The sequence below is a fragment of the Passer montanus genome, unplaced genomic scaffold, assembly GCF_014805655.1.
Source record: "Passer montanus isolate IOZ18808 unplaced genomic scaffold, ASM1480565v1 scaffold21, whole genome shotgun sequence".
NCBI classification, from domain to species: Eukaryota; Metazoa; Chordata; class Aves; order Passeriformes; family Passeridae; genus Passer; species Passer montanus.
The window spans coordinates 4468547-4489741 of record NW_024366703.1 but is presented as its reverse complement, the minus strand read 5'-3'; the positions used below and the strand labels follow the sequence as shown (position 1 = coordinate 4489741).

Here is a 21195-nt window from a genome sequence, read left to right as displayed (position 1 = left end):
ACTAATTCCTCTTAGTGGTAGCAAACAGTCTTAGAAACTTAATCTGTTTCTTCAAGGCAAATTTTAACTTAGTTTATTGCCTCAATGAACTTGAACAGGTCAAAAGAACAAAAATAAACTCCAGCAAGAAATTAACTGGAGTTTCAAAGGAACCTATGGAATGTTCCTCATGACAGAATTAGGCATCAAAGCCCATATCCAACTTCAACATCTTCTCAACCTCTCGTAAGTTACATAGAGTCCAGAGGAAAGGCTTTGCAAATGATAGCATCATTCAGTGGTTTGGGTTGAAAGGGACCACCATCCCCTTCCCATCCCTGCCATGGGCAGGGAAACCTTCCACTAGATCAGGTTGCTCAAAGCCCCATCCAACCTGGCCTTGACCACTTCCAGAGATGGGACAGCCACAAGTTCTCAAGCCAACCTGTTCCAGTGCCTCACCACCCTCACAGTAAAGAATTTCTTCCTAATATCCAAACTGCTCTGTTTGATGCCATTCCCCCTTGTACTGTTACTGCCTACCCCTGGAATCGGCTCCTCTCCAGCTTTCTTATAGAGCCCCTGCAGTTACTGAAAGGCTGCAGTAAGATCACCCCAGGTTGAACAATCCCAATTCTCTCAGCCTCACTTCTGCTCTGGTGATCTCCTCTTTCTAGCAAAAGTCTAATCTGCCCTAACAAAATAACAGCTGGGAAGGTCTGCTGGTGTTCAGCACCCATCGCCACCCACAGCCACCTCCTTTCTCAGCTTCCAGTGTCTCCTGACAACTTCCCACTGCACACACAGTACCACTCTGTGGGGAGAGCAGCTTTTGTGGCACACCCTTGCTTTAGCCCAGCAACATGTAGGCTGAACATAAGGTCACACAAAATACCACTTCAGTGATTTGTAGTCTTCAAAGCTGAGTTTCACGGGCACAGGGAAAGGAGGTCACCAGCTGCATTTGCCGTGCTGATGAGCACAAACAGAAGTTTCTTTCTGTAGGATTGTTAGGTCCTGTTTGCCATACAAAGCATAGGATTTTGATTAAAAGATAAAGTTTTATAATCTCTATTTCCTCTAGTTTTATGTCAGCTCAAACAGTTCATAAATTCTTTCTCATCTCTGGACTTTGGAATGAAATGAGGTAGGAAGTGCAAACTTCCCCAAATACCACTGCAAAAATCCATTCTTTCACTCAGTGTGACTTCTCCAGTCAAATCCTCTTGCTTCTCCTTCCGACCTTGCTTCAGCACAGCATAGCCTGAATCCCATCTGTATTTGTCCTTCTTTATTCCCTTCTCCCTGTACAACCATTTCATTCTACCAATCCCTTTAAAGCTTCTTTTCTTCTATCCAGCTATGTCATCCAACCTGGACTAATCCCCAGTCTAAAAAAAGCAATGAACCAACCAAAACAACCAAACCTGAAACACGCTAATTTTTATTAAAAACCAAAACCAAAAAAAAAAAAGGCACCCACCCACAAACTGAAGGGGCGAAAAAACCCAAACTAAACCACCACATAGGATTTATTCTCACACAGAATTTCCTGTCTATAATGCTGTTTATAGAAAAGTATGTTTAAGTGTGACTGTGATCTGTGTGTGTTTAAAACAAAAATATGGCAATGTGGAATAAACTATGCAGTATAGTACTGAAACTGTCAAGAGATGCCCTGCTTTAATCTTGCAGGTAGACGGCAGTGTAAGGGTGTAATCTCTTCACAAGATCAGCTGTGCTTATGTAGTGCCTATAGCTGCATTCTACTTGTGCTGGCAAAATTATTAAATCATTGGCACAGTTTATTCTGTCACTGCTTCACATGCACGCTGTTCCAAATAAAATAAGGCCTTGTAGTGACACTGTAGTTCTGCCAAAATAACTGTCCAGAGTAGGAGCATTTGTCAACCATAGCAATGACAAATGGCACCATCCTTGGCCTCCAATTGTCAGTTACTCAGCAGAAGCAAGTAATTTAGATTTGATCTAATGACATAGAGGTTTTTTGGGTTTTTTTTAGTAAAATAATAAATTATTAAGAGCCAAGCAAATAACCCAATAAATTCATTTTCATGCCCATGGGAAAAAAAAAACAACATTCCAGCAAATGTGGCAAAACTCTTTTTTACCAGTTGTTTATAAATGTACCCCACACAGCTGTGTAGAGTGGTACATATTGAATCATAATATGATATTGCAGGTACCCAGTGATACGTTGATTGCAGAACAAAACAGTTTTGTGTTTTACAGAATCACTCAAAATCTACGTACTGCACAGGACGTTAAAATGTGATAGATGCTTTGCTTTTGGAAGGCAAATATGACAATCATAAATCGTTACAAAAAAGCCCCACTGGAAAACCATATTAGTTTATATGCTCAGCAGACAAGAGAATTGTAAAATTGATGGAAAACAGTGGCTAAAAGGGACAGTACTTTCCCATTTGGCTCTAGGGTATCATCTTAGATTTTTGGTAAACTGTAAGAGGATGCAATGTAAATACGTCTGGTTTGGGCCAGCTGTAATAAATTACTGAAGAGTAACAGAAGCTTGAAAATTCTATTAGCATCTTTATCCTAATTGGTTAGTATATGCATTTTGAACAAGTCTAGTTTCCTGACATAAGCAAAGCCTGATGTGCAATGTTACAAGTTTATGACCTCAACATAAATTACTACACAGTAAATACTTGAAAAATAATTGAAATAATGTATTTTATATATAAATGTAAAATGTCAATTATAATGAGTACATAATCTGCTCATAGGTATTATGAGGCAATAATATGAAAAACATGAGTGTATGTTTTTCAGGCTTAATTCAAGAGGAAACTGGGTGAAGTAAGCTATTAATAGAAGAGGCTATACCATGTGTCTTAATGTTTCCTTCCTATCTTAAAATATGGATTCTGTAGGCATCTCTGCAAGATGCACAGAGGCAGCGAAGTGCTACTGAAGCTGTAGCTACATGGCCAGTTGAATCTGGCATAAGGCTGAGCTGCTGCCATGAGAGCAGGTCCCTTTCTTCCAGCCTCCCAAGGGCCTGCTCACCCTGCCCCTCTCTGCCCTCTCACTGGCACTAGGGTTCCAGTGACCACGTGACAGAGCTGGGGCTGATCCTGCTGATATCTAAATTGGCAAAAGAAAAAAGAAGTTAGTTTCCCAGCTGGAATTCCCATGATTCATCATAGCTGGGGAAGCACCGAGGGCAGAGAGGAGCGGAATTTCCCCTTTCAGTGGCAGCCCACGTGGGCTCCATTAAAGTGACATAGGGACCAGCCAGGGAATTTCTCCAGCGTTTTAACAAAATTTGATTGGCTTCAGAACAAAACAAACAAAACTGATCCATGAGCAGCCTCCATTGGGTCCCTGTCAGTGCCACCCCTCATCTATGATGGGTATAATGCTTCTGTAGCTTGAGCAAGAACACTTTCAGCCCAAGTACAGCAGTGTTTGTCAGTGGGAATATTCTGGGTCCATACCAGATTCTGTCTTTATGCATTTCCCTACAATGCCTTTCTGCTTCCTCTTCTTCTTGAAATATAAAAGCCACTTAAGTCTTGTGAATTTCTGCCCTTATTCTCCTTTAATGACCAGGCTGTAGGGTACTAATCCTTCAGGGAGTCAGGGAGGTACAGCACTCACTCAGTTTTAATTGGAACTGTATTTTAGAGTAGCCTAATGGGTTGAACTTCCTCCTGTTGCTTGAAAACCTTCCAGAAAAGTAGAGGCAGTCTTGTGAATGTGGTTTCTGTGTGGGGATTGGGGTTTTTTTGTTTTGTTTTTTAATGCATTAACTTACATCCAGAGAGCTGGTCCAAAAATGATCAGCAAACCAAAAAAAAAAAAAAAAGGCTCAAAACAGAGCAGGTCAGTTACAGAACAGAAAATATAGCTTACCTTTTTTATGTCAAGAAGTGTCATGTAATAGTCACTTATATCTTGTAATACCTCATTCTTTTCTGTGGTCCCTATGGTGTCACTGTTATTCGGTTGGGATAAAGGAGAGAGCAATCTGCATAAGAGGGAAGAGGTGTCCAAACCGTGAAGTTTTTGTTTGTTTGTTTGTTTACAGGCCAATTCAGGTGCTTAGCATTGGAAACCTAGAATGGGTTCTTTCAATATGCAGAACTCCCAATCACCCCAAAGTACTTACACTGTTTACCTTCAGGTTAGGCATGATTTCTGTCAAGAATGTATTATCTCTTTGCACGCTACATATTTTATTAACTCAGTAATATTAGTACTTACCAGTACAAGGAGAACTGACGGCTTTTTTGTAAAGATTACGTAGAGGACAAATGAAGATGAAAAATATAATCAATATTTAGCTTTCTGTGCCTCTGTGTGTACCATGTAAACACACACCTGCTCTAACTGCAAGGTTTGCCTTTAGGCAAAATAGTGGATGATTCAAAAGTGAGCAGAACAGGATGTTTCTGAGACATTAAAAAATCAACACTCTTGTGAAAATGAAGATAAACTATTGTCATTTCCTCTTGTGCATCTCCCAAACATGGGTGAGAACAATTCCTTGTTTCTTCTTCCTCTCAGATAGGTAGCTGTAATTGACTTCTCCCAATAAGCAAACCCCTTTGAACTTTTCTTGTCAGCTTTGAGATAGCTTTACAGATAAAGATCAAAGGCTCAGTGCCTTGAATGGATGGTTTGATGCCACATGTTACCATCTCCAGTTCCAAACTTCCTTTTCTCCCTCCAGGAAAGCCATTGCTGGGGGTGGATAAAACCCCAGAGTGTATGAGGGTCTGTAAGGCCCTACCTTGGACCAGTAGCTACTGAAGTAGTTTATCTGATTGCACCTCAAGGATTCTGCTATCTCTCTTACACATTTTTATGTATTTTACACATATCACAGCCATAGAAAACACCAGCTGTGACCCAGGTGGCTGTTTCCACCTGGCATTTCCTTGCAAAGGACTCCCACTCTTGGTGTTCCAGGTAGAATATGATATAAGGTTGTGTGCATGTGGGGATCTGAAGCACCTGAAGGAGGTCTAATGAGGAATTAGATCCTTTCTGTAATTGGTATTTCTTTTTGCTTTCTACTGAGGAATTAGAAGTGAAGTTGAAGGGGGTAGAGTTGTTTTATAACATTTAATTGCATTGTCTTTGAGGCACAAAAGTGACCAGTAATATGAAAATACATCTTAGCAAGACAACCAGTTCACCAAAGTCCATGTTCTTCCACAAAGACCATGGCAGGAGCATGGCTTTCATAGAAGCATGGCATAGGAAATGTGGTCCTTTTCTAGTTTGTTAATTCAGATTGAGGAGATATTTCAACATAAGAGCTACGTGCTTTTCAAAATCTCAAGTAGTAGTTTTACAAATCCCCTTCTAGGTAAGTAGATTCTCCCCCCAAAAGGAAGTAGGAGTCTTCTCTTTCTCCAGAAACAATAACTTTATTAATTTGGTCATCTGCATAGCTATTTATAAACCTGAAGGATAACAGAAACACAAAGCTGAGATCAGCTGGGGAGAAGGTGGTGGAATAATTGTGCTGTGAGAAGCCATAAAGGAGGAGTCTGGACATGCTGTTCTTTCTTTAGTTTCATATTCTAATGTGGGAGTTTTTTTAATTAACAGAAGTAGCTGTAAAAATTTTTAGTTTTCTGTTCTTTGAGTTTTTGTTTGCACCTTAGCTTTTATTCTCCAATTTTCGTTATAATCTTCCTTGCTTTCTGTTTTGTGGTTCTTTCCTGTAAAACCTTATAGCTGAGGCAAGTGGGTATTTTTTGAGATTTTTTGTTTTAAGTCTAAAATTTGCACTTACTAAATCCCATTCTAGGTTTCTAATGCCAAGTATTTAAATTTTCTTGAAAAAGAACCCAAACAAACAAAAACTCTGAAAACTTTTTTTTTTAATGTGATCCTACTTTCTTAAGCCACAAGTGAGTGCTACACCTACCCACAGTCTTATGTAAAGTGAATGGGTGTTGTAATCTTCAGAAAATGTGACTTTCTAGGCACAGAACTACAGGCTGTCCTGTCAGTGAGAAACAGATATACCCAAAAATGTATAAGAACATGCAATTGTCATGCAAATTGTGTTATTTACAGTATGTTTATTTGTTAAATTATTTTTACTGTTTTAAAACCAATTCAGCTTCATCAGTTCAAGACCTAACTGATGTGAGGAGGAGGAGAAGGAAAATACAGGCCCCTGAATGAATCAATATTGCTTGTAAAAGCAATAACAGATTTATAATACCCATAAATACAATTTCTCAAAAAGTAGTCTAAATGATGAAGAATTCCCTATTACACAAATCTGTCTGAAAGTAAGACAGACTTCTCTTTCTCAAGTCTAGGGACTCTGTACCTCATCTCACATCTGAGCTGAAAACTTGTTACACACTTTATTCTTCACTTTTCTCTTTAAAACCTATTTTACCTTTGGAAAGCTTTTGTAGGATAGTGTGCATACAAAAGAGCCAAGGGCTTCCAGGTGATGTTTGAAGGTGGGAATGTGTCACAGGCCAGGTCCACCCATCATCCTCACTTCATCATCACATATTCCTCATAAGCTGAGCTGTGACCGGATCAAAGAGAGGGTGGGTTTGTTTCATTTGTTTTATCTTGAGGCAGCTCTGCCAGTCCTTGAGTGCATCAAGGTGTTTTGTCACACAACAAATCCTTCTTTCAAGATGTATGATACATACAATGGGAAAACTTTCCACCTTCCTTCAAGTACTTATCACAGCTACTGACCCCTTTGTCATTTGATCTGATAATTCTGAATTACTGGAGTTTTTAGCTGCAAAAATAGCAACACAGGGCTAAAGTGTTTTGGTTTAGGTTTCTGTCTTTATTTTTTTTTTTTTTTTATTCCTTCCAACATGTAAATTTCTAATGTACTTGTAAGAAACCTAAAACTTTTTAGAAGGACCTACATCCAGGACTTCCAAACTTACAATCTGCAGAACTTTGAAAATCTACTGTGTGCTACGAGATCCTAATCAAAGGGTCCCATCCAGTCTGTGCAAGGTACAATTAAAATGGATCTCAAAATATCTATTGCCAAAATGTGTTTTCAAAGATTAGCAGCAACACAGACTGCAAACCTGATTTTGCATAAAAAGATCCCAAGCAGGTTTAATGAAGAGTTGGAGCTTGTAGTTAAAGAAGCAACTTTAAGTTTTACCTCTTGATTATCTTTAATTATATGCAATGCAAAGTAAGACGAGCATTACTCATTGTTTTTATTTACAGTACTAGCTGATGGAGGTCCTTGAGTGTTTCTGCTCATCCCAAGAGAGCACTAGAGAATAAACAGTAGTTGGAGATGAGGTCCTGACTCAGAGGTTTGTGAAGGAGGAGGTTGTAGTTCTGTACCTGACACAAGGGCTGCCTGCACTGGGCCATGGGAGCCTCCATTTCCTGGATGCTCTCGGGGCTGCTGCTCTGGTGAGCTCCTCTCTCAACAAACCCCTTGAAGTACAATCTCAAGTATTTTAGTACTAGTCAGATATGTAGATTCAGTCAAAACTTTAGGTATATAAATGCCCTTCTGTGCTTCACTTTCCTCATCGCTCTGGAATGGCCTTTGGGCCTGGGATTGAGTGCTTGAAAATTTGGAGAACCCTCGGAGATTGCCACAGACTTTTCTATCTGCCTCTCATCTTTTCTTCTGTCTCTCTAAGATCATAAATCAGACAGCTCTTTTCAGTTGTTGCCTTTTATATGGCCTGGCACTTCTAGAAATTTCAGCTTCCAGCTAACTGGACAGAGTGGTTTTTGCAGCTCATTCAACTCTGTGGGTCGAAGGGGATTCCACTTGAACAGGAGATCAGCTGTGCTTGATGGCTTCCTACACTCCCCACTTAGAGCATTGGTTATCTGCTTAGTCTCACAGGCTTCAGACAAGATAAATTGTCATGGGGCAACAAACAAGGATTTTAACAACTCCTACAACAGCTATGTAACTTGAAAAGCTGAAAAAATTCACATTAGTGCATATTAGGTACTCTCTAATTTATCAAAGCTGCAATTAGAAATCTAAATGCCTCTGTACAAAAAATATAGAATAAGAGACACAGGTTTTTAATAAATTTGACTCTGCAAAAAATGGGAATGTTTTCATGTCAGTCCATCTGCTTGGAAAAAAATATCATAATAGCACCCGTCCATGTGATTTACTAATTTAAATGCACCTTTTTTAATAGAAATATGTAATAAAATTATCTTTTAAACTATAGCCTTATTCAAGACTCATGGAACATCCATGATGCTCTAATCAATTCACCTAAATGTGAAAATGAAAAGCAAACTAATTCATGTACTTGTACTTATCAATTTTGTGTTTAATCTTATTTGCATGCATGTGTGAAGATTTTTTTAGCAAACAAATGACAATATAGAATAAAACCAGTAATGTGAAAAAGCCCACCTTTTATAAAATAAAGTAATAATTTTGCTAATGTAAAGATATTAGTGTCAGTGATGAGCAATAAGCAATATTCAGCTAGAAAGCTACAATTAGATTTTTGTTGGTGAGTTCTATCTCTGACAAACAACAAAAGAATATAACTGATGCTGACATCCATCCCTAACTGAAGTCTGGCAAGCCTTTTTGAAAGAAACACAAACACTTACAACCATTCTCCCCATACTAGAACTAAACCATTTAGATCTCCTCTCATTCTTTTCATTCCTCATTACTTTTCATTTATAGACACTGCCAGGTGCCAGCTGGGGCACAGCACAGAAACAGCAAACTGCAGATGATGGCTATTTCTGATGTTTCAAGCAGAACCAGAAGCTGAGTCTGTTAAGAAAAAAAAACCAACAAATACAACAGAAAAGCAGAAGTTCTTCTGAGCTTTTCACCTCAGATTTAATGTATCTCGTTAGTTAGATAATAATCCAAGCTACTTTATAGATGTAGTACATTGTTATTGGAAATTTTGGAGCATTTGAGAAACACCTGTTTCTCACAACTATAAGTAATTAATTTCTCTAAATTAGCAGGTAACACTAAGTACATTGTTATTGGAAATTTTGGAGCATTTGAGAAACACCTGTTACTAAATAAGTAATTTCTCTAAATTAGCAGGTAACACTGTATCATTTTGCTATAAATTATCAGTTTGAATTTTCAGCAGAAGTTAAAGATGTGCTTGTAAATTATTTGTCCATTATTGTCATTATATGTAAGTGTCCCATGTATGGCCAGAAATCAGAGGGCATAATCATTATAGCCTTGCTTGAGTTTTGAAGTCAGTTCTAGATAAAATGTCAACATTTAAATATTCTAAACTATTAATTTAGGCAAGGATTTATTTTTTCCTGTTGCACGTACTCTTAAATTGATTGTTTATACCATATTTAATTGTATTTGGAAGGATAACACAAATAATGCTAAAGAGCTCTTTAAAAGGAAGGAAAATTTCATGCACAAATGATTTAGCAATTAAACTACTTATTAAAGATATATTGAGCATATTTTTCTTGATTTATATTAATGTTCAACCACTTGGTAAATTAATGCTGGCTTTGTTTAATATCTTACAGGAAGCTTCAAAAGATGGTGCATGACATCAAGAAAAATGAAAGTGGGATAATAAACAAGTTCAAAAAGTAAGTTTGCAATGTCAATCCCTAGTTGTATCAATGTGGGGAAGTTTGGATTGTGAGCAGAGTGGTGTGTAGTACTTTAGTGATGGGACCATGTCATTCCAGAGGGATGCACTCCAGTGCATGGAAGGAGCTTCAGTTCAGACTGCAACCTGCAGAATTGTCATCAGTATTAAGAGTATCATAAAGGAGTTGCAGAACTGGAGTCCAATGATAGGTTGTGTTTGTAGCCTTGAAAAAAAAGCGTATTTGAGTGAAGAGCCTTTTTTGGAATGTTTGCTGGGAATGGTCATTGCTTGTTGTTTGCACGTGTGCCTTTCTCCTTAGGCAACTGTTTAGGCTTCCTGTTGCAATTAAGTTGAATTTGAGCTCCACCTTGAACCAACTGGTCAGGCATCATACTTAAAATTCCCATAAAAATGCAAAGTCCTCCTGTGTTTCAGTCTTATAAAACAAAATCCAGCATTACCTAACACCCTTATTCTAGTAAGATATATTGAACAACATGCAGATTGTGTCACGTGCATGAAAGTATTATAAAATATTCATATGTATTTATACACAGAAAGAAATTCCAGTAATTTTGCATCCTTGTCAAATGAATACACTATTCAGTGTTTCCAGACAAACATCTATTTAAAGCAATTAGCTATTTAGCACACTTTTCTTAATGCAACAGCTCATTTGCATTGAAATTCCATTTGGATGCGATTTTCTCATTCAGATGTCTTTCTTTGCATGGGTCATTGGCAACAAAAGTATTAAATACTTTTAGAAGTTAATTACAATGCCTGTCTGCAGTGTTTCCAGGACAACCATGTTAAATTCTAGAAATACAGCTCTAGTACATAAAAGACACGTGGAAGCATTGTTTTAATTTGTTTTTAAAGAGGGACCATGATGGCTCCATCCAAGGGAAACAGCCAATTCCCGGTGTGTCCGAAGCCATCAGTCAGCTGCTGGCAGCAGCAGTAGGGCCCTGCCTGCTCTGGCTGTGCAGGAGCTCTGGAGAGCCAGGCTGGCTCAGCTCCAGCCCCAGCAGGGCTGGTGTTGGTGGGCAGCTGCTGGAGCTGCCAGAGGAGGGGAATACACTCCCGGGAGCAGCAGGACTGCCCAGCTCTCCTGTTCTCCAAGCAGGAGGGGTAATCTTGGCCTCCCAGCCCTCCTTTGTGCTCTCATTTCCACAGCTGTGTTTTCTGCCCACAGACCTTGAGCAGGCTCTGGTGGTAAAACACCTGATCTATCAGATGGATTTTTGAGATAATTTTTTTTCCTTTACTCATCCTCTTTCACTCTAAGATTGCTGCAGTTCACAGTTAATCACAGTCACTTGCTATACTTACTTATTTCCATGCAAGCACAAAAGGAGATTTTCCCATTAAATGGCCCTCTTTCAACTACTTGGCATTTTAAGTGTGTTTTTGTTTTTAACACATTGACCACTGTGTTCACCACCCAACTACAAAAAACTCATTTTCACCTGGGACCTGCTGACAGGGAAGAGCTGCTAGGCTGTCCAAGGCTTTTGGTGGGGTTTGGAGTGAAAGGGGTTAAAGAGGGTTTCTTACAGTTGCTGCTTTTTAATAAAGGGTGGCTTGCTACTTCACAGTAGTTGTTTAACTGAAATTAATAATGTTCCAGTGGACTCTGTTCAAAAGCCTCAGAGAGGAAAGATGAGAGAAACAGCAGAAGCATCTAAGGTTTATCATTTGAGGCTACAAAGTGTCTCCTATAGTAGCCTGAACGTGAATTCTGTTGTTAATCAGTTGCTCTGATTGTGTCTTTCCTGAAGAGTAAGAGGGGAAGAACAGAAAAGGGAGAACTAACCTGAACCACAGAAGCTGGGAAGGTCATCATTAAGTGTCAAAGATTGCTGCCTGTAATTCTTTGATTCACGCAAGATAAATATATATATATATATATATATATATATAAGAGTAGACTCATAAAAACTCAAAGTATGACTGCAGCACAAAGCTCACATGTCAACTCTCCCAGTTATAAGAACACAAAGAACATGAGGTATAAAAGCATAATTATCTTTCTGATGTTATTGTGATTCATTTGAGTCATAATAATCTTTTTTTGCAGTTATGAAGATCAGAAATTTCGTTTGTAAAAATTGAAGAATTTCTAATATTTGCACATGACTTCAGAGTTCAAGTCTTGAACCCAGCACATAATGAGACTTAGAATAAAAGCATGAATTGACAGCACTGATAAGGATATGTACAAGAGGTGCTAAGCTTTACAGAATTAGAGCTGGATGTGTTTCTTACTATGCAGTCTTTGGGGGCTTTTTGTTTGATTGTAAAAACAAACAAAACATGGTTATCCAGATGATCACTACTTCCATTTCAGTTAAACGTCAAGGTTCTAAACATGACTGAAGCAGGAAATTTTTTATTTTAAATGGGCTTCGTGTAGCATAGATTCATCCATATGCTGGGAAAGAAAATCAAAATCAAGCCTGTTATAAGTAGAAATAATTTTAGAGAATTCAAATAGTGTACTTGCATATCTGATGCCTAAAGTTATCACCCAGATGTATGATGTAAGCCTCTGCTATACAAATTTAAAGAATTATCAAATATTCGTGAAATGCAGTGACTAACTAATGACTTATTAGCAGTATTTGTTAAAACACTTCTAAAATCTGGATTGGCTCCTGATTATGCAGAAGTGTAAAAGGTCTTGCATCTCAAAACATTTGCTCTCCAGGCTAGTTCATCTGTGGGGTGCAGGTGGGGAGGAATTCATCTGCTATCCATGTGTGTCTTAAAGGTCTGTGGAAAGCAGGCTGAGCAGTCCTGGTAACAGGAAAGAAATAGAAAGGCTGTTTTTTCATTGCTTAAAAGTTCCTGTTTGTTCCCCATTCTGACTCAACGTTTTCTGGCACTAAAAATATGGGCCACTGCAGGGGAGCTGTCACCTGCTTGCCCTTAATCACATGCAAAGCTGTTTACAGCGCTGAGTCCCAGCTGCTGTGCAGATCACAGTGTCAAGGAGGATTATGTACTCAGGTGTAGCAGCAATGAGTGTAGCCAGCGTTGGATAAACAACGAGAGCTGGGGGCATTTTTTTCATACTCGCATCCTTGGTAATACAGAGCAGGGAAGCAGAGCAATCAGAGGTTTCAGGATGTAGGATGGTTGCCTGTGCTTGGAACACGCTGTAAAGACAGAGCACTCATCTGTACATCATAAGCTTTAAACCTTTAGGCTTTGTTCAGTGGAATCCTGGCTCCACTGAAGTTGGGCGTTGAAAGTCACACTGCATATACAACAAAGTCAGGACTTCACCTGAAGTTTTGTATGTGTTGACCTACTGTGTTGGATAAGAAACAAGAAGTTCAGTTTATTCTCCTTGTTATAGTATCACATCCTCCACAAAGCCATCAGAAATCATGCACTTTTTTTCATGTTTCTGACTGCGAACTATCCAAATGTTTCCATTTCTTGAACATTTGCCATGTGACCTGGAAAATGCAACAAAGATGCTTTACCCATCTTTTTAGTTGGGTAAGTCTTTGCTTCAGATTTGTGTGGTCAATTTTTCTATATCATTTATAATTTAGGCAGTAACTTCAGGCAGAAAAATAGTTGTGTCACTAAATATCTCTTCAACCTGCATAGCTACAAGTAAAAGGCATTCACGATCAAACCCTTGGCAGAGAGAAAAGCAATATTTTATGAAACAAACAGTGAGAGAATGTACTAAAATCAAGCTGTACCACAATTAGAAAAATAAAACAGGAAAAAGTATAATGCCTAATTTTAACTGTTATGCTGAAGAAACATGAAAATTACTGTGTAGCTGAATAGAATGTTTTGAGTGTCAGGATTTTTATTACTATAACTGCCATAGCACATTGTAAGAACATGTGTGGAAAAGTCATAATAATTTTTTTTTTAAATCCATTTCAGTTTAATTTTATCTTGTACAATTGCTGCATAATTCCAAATGTATGGCAAATTCTTCCACTAGGAATACACAGTTCAGGAAAAGTTTTATTTTTTGCATCAGGACTTTTGAAAACAAGGAGTTTTCAGGCATGTCTTAAATGCTGGGGGACTGAGTAGAAACACTAGTAGGGAAATGCACCTGTGGGAAAATTTAAGTGCTATGTGTACAGGTCTACTAATATGTATGTTTGGTTGTTTTTCTGGGTGTAGCTTGTAAAAACAAGTGTTGCTAGAGCAAAACACCCAGACCTCTGCTGCAGTTTATTTTAAAATTATTCACTTAATGCAGGAAAACAAAAATGTGCTACAAATTCCAAGTAATTAATATTTGCAGCTCCTACAGGACCATATATGTCAGAAAAGTTAAGTACATGCCTAAGTGTTTTGTTGGGTCAAGCTCAGCATATTATAGGGGGAAATTTTGTAATACATTGCTTTAAAATGCAGTAATTTATTCTCTTAAAAGTTGTTCTGAATTCTGTACCCTGTATTCTATTCTTATGTGAGAAGCATCTATAACCCATTATATGAAATGTCTCAAGTGCTACCTGGTTATTTGTTGAAGCTCCAATATATGTACTGGAGTTAAATACATTTAAATATGCATGGTCAGTTGGATGGCTTTTGATTCTTCCAGTCCCTTCTCATTAACTTCAGGGAGCAGGGCAGAGTCAATTGCCATTCTGCAAGGATCTGTGTGGACAATGAGGTCAGAGTCTGCAGTAGCTGGGGAACCACACCTTGGTGTAGGGTTGTGTCTTTTGAGCTTGTGGTGTGGTTTGCACATTGGGTAGAGCTCTGGCTCCTGTAAAGTGGAGCTCCAGCTGACTTCAAAAGAGCCTAGATTCCAGTTCTGGCACTCAGAAAATTATACCAGCATTGTGAAAACTTCTTTTTAAGTGGATTTGAATTTCAGAATAAATAACATATTTGAAAAGATTCTAGCAAATGTAGATGTGGCCGTGAACTGTTTCAGCTCTGTGACAGAAACATTATTTCTTTTCTTCTATTGATATTCAGGTTCCAAAATGAACAAGTGGCCTTAATTTGCAAAACTGGGAAAGATACTTGGGATCGGTATGCTATTCCCTAGCTGCACCATGGCATGATAGGCTGCTTAGACACAGACCTCTGTTCTTACCTCGTGTGCTTTCGTTATAACGTATTTACATTTTCTGCCAGGGCCACTGCCAGGATTTCCAGGGCCTGGTACCAAGTGTGGAAGATTTCTGTTTAGCAGCTTAGAAATGTGTGATATTGCTTAAGCCATGTACTTCATACCATGACCCAGACAGCCTCTCACTGTTGCCTCAGTTCCACTATTTCCCAAGTCTCCAAACAACTCATGGCAGATGTATTGTAAAATACATCAAGAGATCTTGGTCTGCCCTTCCTAAGACTTGAGATGAGCCCTGGCAGTGGCCCTGGGATTTTCTTTCTAACATGGCTGTGCTAACCTGGACAGAAGACCAGAGCAGAGCTGTTGAGAATGCTTTTTAATTTACTGTTTGTACACTAAGTTATATTATGCTTCAGGAAGTTAAAACTAGGAGACAGCTATCCATCATTAGTGTTGTTAGCCATGAACAAAGCAGGCTAACATTGCAAAAATAATCTTCTGGTTTGGTTTTTGTTTGGTTTGGGGAGTTGTTTTTTTTTAGTTTTAGCAATGCCCGCACCATTTATTCATTGATTCATGCATGGGGTGTTTTTGGTGACTGTCTGAGCAACAGAATTCCATTAATTCAACCCAGAAGTAGCCAAAGTATTTCTCAAAACAGAGAGGAAAATTTGTAAGGTGATGTGGTAGTGCCAGCCTGCCACCACCCTGAGTAAAAGTGGTACCTGAACAATGATACCTAGGCAGCAAGCCTAAATAGGACCTAAATATTGAGTGTCAAATTCTTGTGGTAAAGCAACATTTGCAAACACTAGTGCTCAGAGATAAAAAAATATATTTAAAAAAATTTAAATTAAATTCTTTGGGGATGTGGGGTTTTTTAAATTATTTGCTTATTTTTGCAAATGAATTTGTTAGGACCTGACTGAGGAATGAGTGAAGTCATCAGTTTAGTAGCCAAAGCTTCAGGTCCATGGTGAGATCTCATCAGTGCTACAAAGAAGCTGTCAGACAATGTTCAAAAGTTACTTCAAAGAATAATTTTAATGTCATTAATTATCTTAATGTTTTATTTGGCTACTAAAAACAAAGGGTTGTTGTTTTTTTCCCTCTGCAGAGGCATCAGTCTGGCCTGTGATGCCACACATGAATTGTTCATCTTGACTTTAAACCCTAGTTCTTCTCTTTCATTACAGGGTAGTGAAATAATTAAACTGACTGTAATTCAATGTATTCTTTGGACAGCTGCAAGTTAGTAAGGAGAAGTATACATGAATACACACACATATATATGTGTGTGTGTGTGTTTACATGTATGTGTACTTCTGCTTGCTAGACATATATATGTGCACATACTTATGAACCTACCTGTATAGCCAAAAAGATCCTTTCAGTATTTCTACAAATCCAGTTCATCATCTTTTGATTCACTTGGTATGTGATGCCATTGTAACAGTTTTTACCAAGAAAGGGACATAACATCATAAAATAATAAAAAGTAGAATCTTTCATTGAGAGACCTGGTATGCATTTAAATATTAACCATAAAATAAAGTGCATGCAAAATTATTTCATTCTAAAAATAGAGAGTGCTACACCACTTTCTTATGCCATAGTCTTAATAAAGCCTCTGTGAACCTGAACAGATTTTCATCTTCTGATAGATCATGATTTATTTCTGCCCCCTATCTTGTCTCTTTCTGGAAATGAAGAAGACGTGGGGTGAGCGAGGAAGCTGTCCTTTCAACAGATGTTCTTAGTGAAAAAAATATATCAAATTCTCAGATTCTATTTTATTATTTTATCAGTTTCTAGCCTTTGAAAGCATTCTTCTACAGCTATTTGCTAAGCATCTGTGATGGTAATCTGTATTTCTTTAGCTGCAGGTAGCTTTAGTTATCAGCTTTTTTATGTCTGGCTAATACTCCTTTCTAGCGAATGTTACTTATGAGATCATAAATGTAATAATTATAATTTACAGCCTTAAAAAAAAGCCACCGCCAAGTCTGCCACAAAGGGATTATGCTTCAGGTAAGGCTGTATTAATGTAAATTTAAACTGCATGTCTGTGTTAATTTGCTATCTATATGCCTAACAGTATTTCAGCTATATAGTGCCTCGTAATTTGTTTCTAATGAGAGAACAAGGTACCGTTATCAACAACTCTGAAGGTAGTTCACACCTCTGAAATGAAAGGCAAGAAAAAAATGATTAATTGTGCCAGAAGAGTAGCAAGTAACCACTCTTTCAAAATCAGTCTTAATCAGAGTTCTGTATCTAGGCTGCTGTAAAAATGGAGGAAAATTTGCATGCAGCCCCTCCTTACAGAAACTGTGAAAGTAAATACAGAGGAAATTGAACAAATGCATCATTACAGATGTAAAATCTTAATACTATTCATGTAATGATGACGTCATGAATTATCTTGAAGGTAGACCTTTACTTGCTTATCATACAGCACAAAAACTAGTTCATGGCTGTTTTTACAAGTTAACAGCCATCTTGTTAAGATAAGACTAGAAGAAAGCAGGACAGAGTTTGGAACTTATCAGGTAACTGTTCCCTGTTTAATATAAACACTTAACCAGCTTTAACCAGGGCCCAGAGGACAGCAAGAGTTCCATTATCTAGAAATTGTCACCCCTACTTAAAAATGCGATGCATTAGCAGGACATTGTGGGTAATGTGCATGTTCTGCTGTTCAGACCATATGCAGTTTGTCATTTTCTAATGCTTTTCCAACAGTTCTGAAATAATTTGTCAAAAATAAGCAAAAATTTACTATTCTGTCCAAATAGATGTGTTGCTCAGAACTGTTTGGAAATTTTGCTCACTCTTTTTTAACTGAATATGATAACTATAGATTGAAAAACCAATCTAAGACAAACATTTGTATTCATTATTACATCTCCTTAAATAACTCTAATGTTTGGTTTAGAACACGCAGACAATGAAGAGGAACAATGGTCAGATGATTTTGTAAGTACATATTTTGGGCTAGTAGGAGGTTACTGTGGCAACAAGTTAGCACAAGAAATAATAATAAAAGTTTCTTTTAAAATAATCTACTTCTGGTTGAACTACATACTGAGCCAAACAGAATGTTGGAATATTATGTTATTTTTTACATCAGTTTAATTCACAAGTAGCCACTGATTTTTAGCTGCCTCAATTTTTTTTACATTCAACTTAGAAGTACTTTCAGAAGCACAGTCAGTGGTAGCCATGAGCCCTAAGGTTTTTGGATAAGTAAGCACATGGCATCAATTTGAGGGACTTCCTAAACTGAACAATAATTTCAGAAATCAGAAGAAGGTTTTATTTGGGGCAGGAAGGGTGGGAGGGATGAGGAGAAGAAAGCCGCTTACTAAAAATGAAAACTTCTGCTAAGATTTTTGAAAACATTAGAATGAAGCAATTCATGGCAGTCAGCCGTGTAAAGTAATGGTGCAATTGTCAGCCTGAAGTGACCAGTTTCCTTCTGGAGTCAGATCTTGAGTACCCTTTTAACTGGAAAGGGAGAGGAAGTGACAACACACACCAAGATCCATCTGGCTGGATCTAGAAAGGAACTGTCCTGGGAAAGGAAACAAGTTATTGGTCCATAATTTGAAGACTGAGCTCTTGAGGTGGAAGGACTCTTTGGAGACAAGAAGACAGGGAGCTCCTGGGAGGAGGCAGGGATGCCTCTTTGCAAGAGGAAGCACTAAAAAGGAATATGATGTGTCTGTTCAAGGGTACATTTTTGTAATTTTCTATTATAGAATGCTATGAGATGAGAAATGGGGAGTTGTGTCTTTCTAGGACAGTGATTATGAAAATCCAGATGACCACTCTGACTCTGAGATGTATGTGGTCCCCAGCGAAGAGAATCCTGATGACAGCTATGAGCCACCTCCAAGTGAGAAGGAAAAAAAGAAGATTCCCTCTGCATTCCCTATTTCTAGGGGTGAATATGCAGGTAGTTATGGAATAGTTAACTACATCACCTTGATAATTGCTTTTTGATCAGTACCAGAAGAGGCCCCAAATGCACTAATCTGTCCTTTCCTCAAGAGTTTGTTTCTAATATTCATACTCAGATCTTAAGCATTCAGGGGTATGATTTTTTTTTTCATTACAGTATGAAACAGGTTAGTATTGCCAGTAGTGACGTTTATAATTTTAATATATTGTGTCCTGGAGACTGTGATAGACATCTGCTAATGACAGAATTCAAGCAGAGGTATGGGAGATACTATTAACTTGGGGCTCCAAATTAATCCCCATATATTGATGCAGCAATTACTATTGAAGGCACATGAGACTAGACAGGTCCCTTCTTAAACTTCTATTTCTCCAGTCATTATTCCCAAAGCAGTAAACAGTAGCCCCAAATATTCACTCCTTCAAGATTGGTACTGAGGATGATAAATATCCTGAAAAACAGGACAGGATCAAGATTTTATTTACATCAGTCCAGTGTAAAGGGATTTTTTTCTTTCTAATTTGATTCTTTTCAACCATGGATAGGTTGCATTGAAGTGAATGAAAGTTAGCTTCAGTTAGATGAAGATTTGAGACATGGAGAAAAGAAACATTGACGTGATGCCTGCTTTCGTTTTTGTATGATACCACACTGTTACTGGCTGTAGAATATTCATCAAAGTGTTAAAATACCACATATGTACTCACAGAAGTTTATCAGCCCTTCACCTGTATGTTCTTTGAAAAGGGAAGGACTTGACACCCCAGAGAACCTGGCATAATTCATGTTCCAGTCCCACCCAGTGTTGTTTTTCTCATGTCTCATGTGCACTACACCCCCCAGCCAGCACCTTTTCCCCAGGGAGCTGAAGAGCTGTTCCTACAGCAGCCAGTGTCTAGGCACCACTGCACCTGATACAGAGGCCTGGGCTGCTGCCCTGAGCAAGGAAACAGGACCTGTTTACACACAAATCTCAACATCACGTCCAGCTGTGCTCAGGTCTTCCATTTGACCTGTGCTGCAGCCACAGCAAAGATTTTGTACAAGCAATAGGAGAAAGTGCAGAGACTAATGTATAATTTTTACTAAAATTGTTGTTTTCTACCAAATTCAAAGACAATCGCACCAGTCACCAGACGCTTCCTCCCATCAACAAGCCTCTCCCAAGTACACCCAGTCCAGCCATGTCCAGACCAAAGAAACCATGTGTGCCATCCATGCCATTGCCATCTCCTGCTACAAAACCAAAAGTGCCACCTAAGCCTAAGGAGTGCAGTGATGATGAGGTGAAGTTTACTGATATATTTGTTATAACTGTGTAAATGTCATCGCAATGCCATGGTCTGGTCTCTTTCTTAGACTTTGTAGTAGAAATCATTTTGTACATCACTAATAATGACCTGCAAGTACCACACTGACTCCTAAGGGCTATCTACCTGCTTGGAGGCTCTTCAGACCATGGAATGGCTCCTGATCCTCTGTAACAAGCTGCAGGCAGTGGGGAGAGAGAAACCTCAAAGGCTACTCCAGGACCAGAGGGAAGGGAGGGCTTCCACACACCAGTGGAATAATTCTGTAAAGGATTTTCAATCTTTGGGATTGCTTCCACATAGGATGATAAATGTCTGAAATAGGAGTTGCTGTGAAATGGCAACTATTGTAAACTGCTGCCAGGGCTTCAATCCAAACACTTTGATGACATGATGGAGGTTTAACTGAGAGATTTTTGTCCTGCATTTCTCACAGGATAATTACATTGTGCCAGTGGACAATGATGATGACAATTATATTGAACCCACAGAAGGCAGCATGTCACTACCTGCAAAATGTGAGTTTTAGTCATTCAAGCTTATAATTATTGCTTTATTAGGAATAATAGTAAAAAAAAGGGTAAAATTAATGTCTATTTCTAGGGTTCAAACAGTGGAAATGCAGCTATTAAAGAGATGACAGCCTGTGAAAAGGCAGTTGGCTCCTTTGGCTTATGACAAGGCCAAGGAAAATTATTTTTAACTTTATTGGAAGACATGTTTAATTTCTGCCTCTCTCAGCTATTTCAAAGTTAAGCCCTTGTACAACCAGGAGGCTTCTCGTGACATATGACCTGCCTTCTCAACCAAAGGAGCAGTAGCATTAAAATTCTCTGTTTGCTGAAGTGCTTCAGGAGAAGAACAAGCATTTTTAGATATTTAGTAGATAAAGACAGACTTTGCTTTTAATCTCACTTATATATATATATATAAGTATATTTAGCTAGAGAATGAAACTACTACAGTCCAAAGGTGAAAAGTAAACAGAGAAGAGCATGTAGTTCTGCTCTCTGACATCACTGACAATATCAAACCTCTTCAGAAAGGCTGAAATACTGAATAATCCTTCTCTTTTAAAAAATGAGAGCTGCTTTCTGACTCTGTTGATTTATTCAAGGTCACACAAAAGGTTGTCATTTGGACTTATTCATTCTTATTGTATAAATGTTACATTATTAGTTTGTTAAAAGATGTGTGTAAATATATAAATATATGTGTATATATACACACTTGCACAAATATATTTATGTACAT

The 21195-nt window shown here is 38.2% G+C and overlaps 1 protein-coding gene across 7 annotated transcripts in view; it reads left to right on the top strand.

The window, feature by feature from the left end:
• Window positions 1–21195, top strand: part of BLNK (B cell linker) — a 90523-nt gene that overhangs the window by 49862 nt on the left and 19466 nt on the right. For 5 of the 7 annotated variants that reach the window (XM_039708809.1, XM_039708811.1, XM_039708812.1 and 2 more), the window contains 7 exons: window positions 9517–9582; window positions 14565–14621; window positions 16646–16695; window positions 17603–17643; window positions 18469–18625; window positions 19748–19917; window positions 20378–20459. In XM_039708809.1, coding sequence (XP_039564743.1) covers window positions 9517–9582; window positions 14565–14621; window positions 16646–16695; window positions 17603–17643; window positions 18469–18625; window positions 19748–19917; window positions 20378–20459 — 623 coding nt within the window. The remainder of the gene's footprint in view (window positions 1–9516; window positions 9583–14564; window positions 14622–16645; window positions 16696–17602; window positions 17644–18468; window positions 18626–19747; window positions 19918–20377; window positions 20460–21195) is intronic. The other 2 variants (XM_039708814.1, XM_039708810.1) reach the window with 1 other exon arrangement.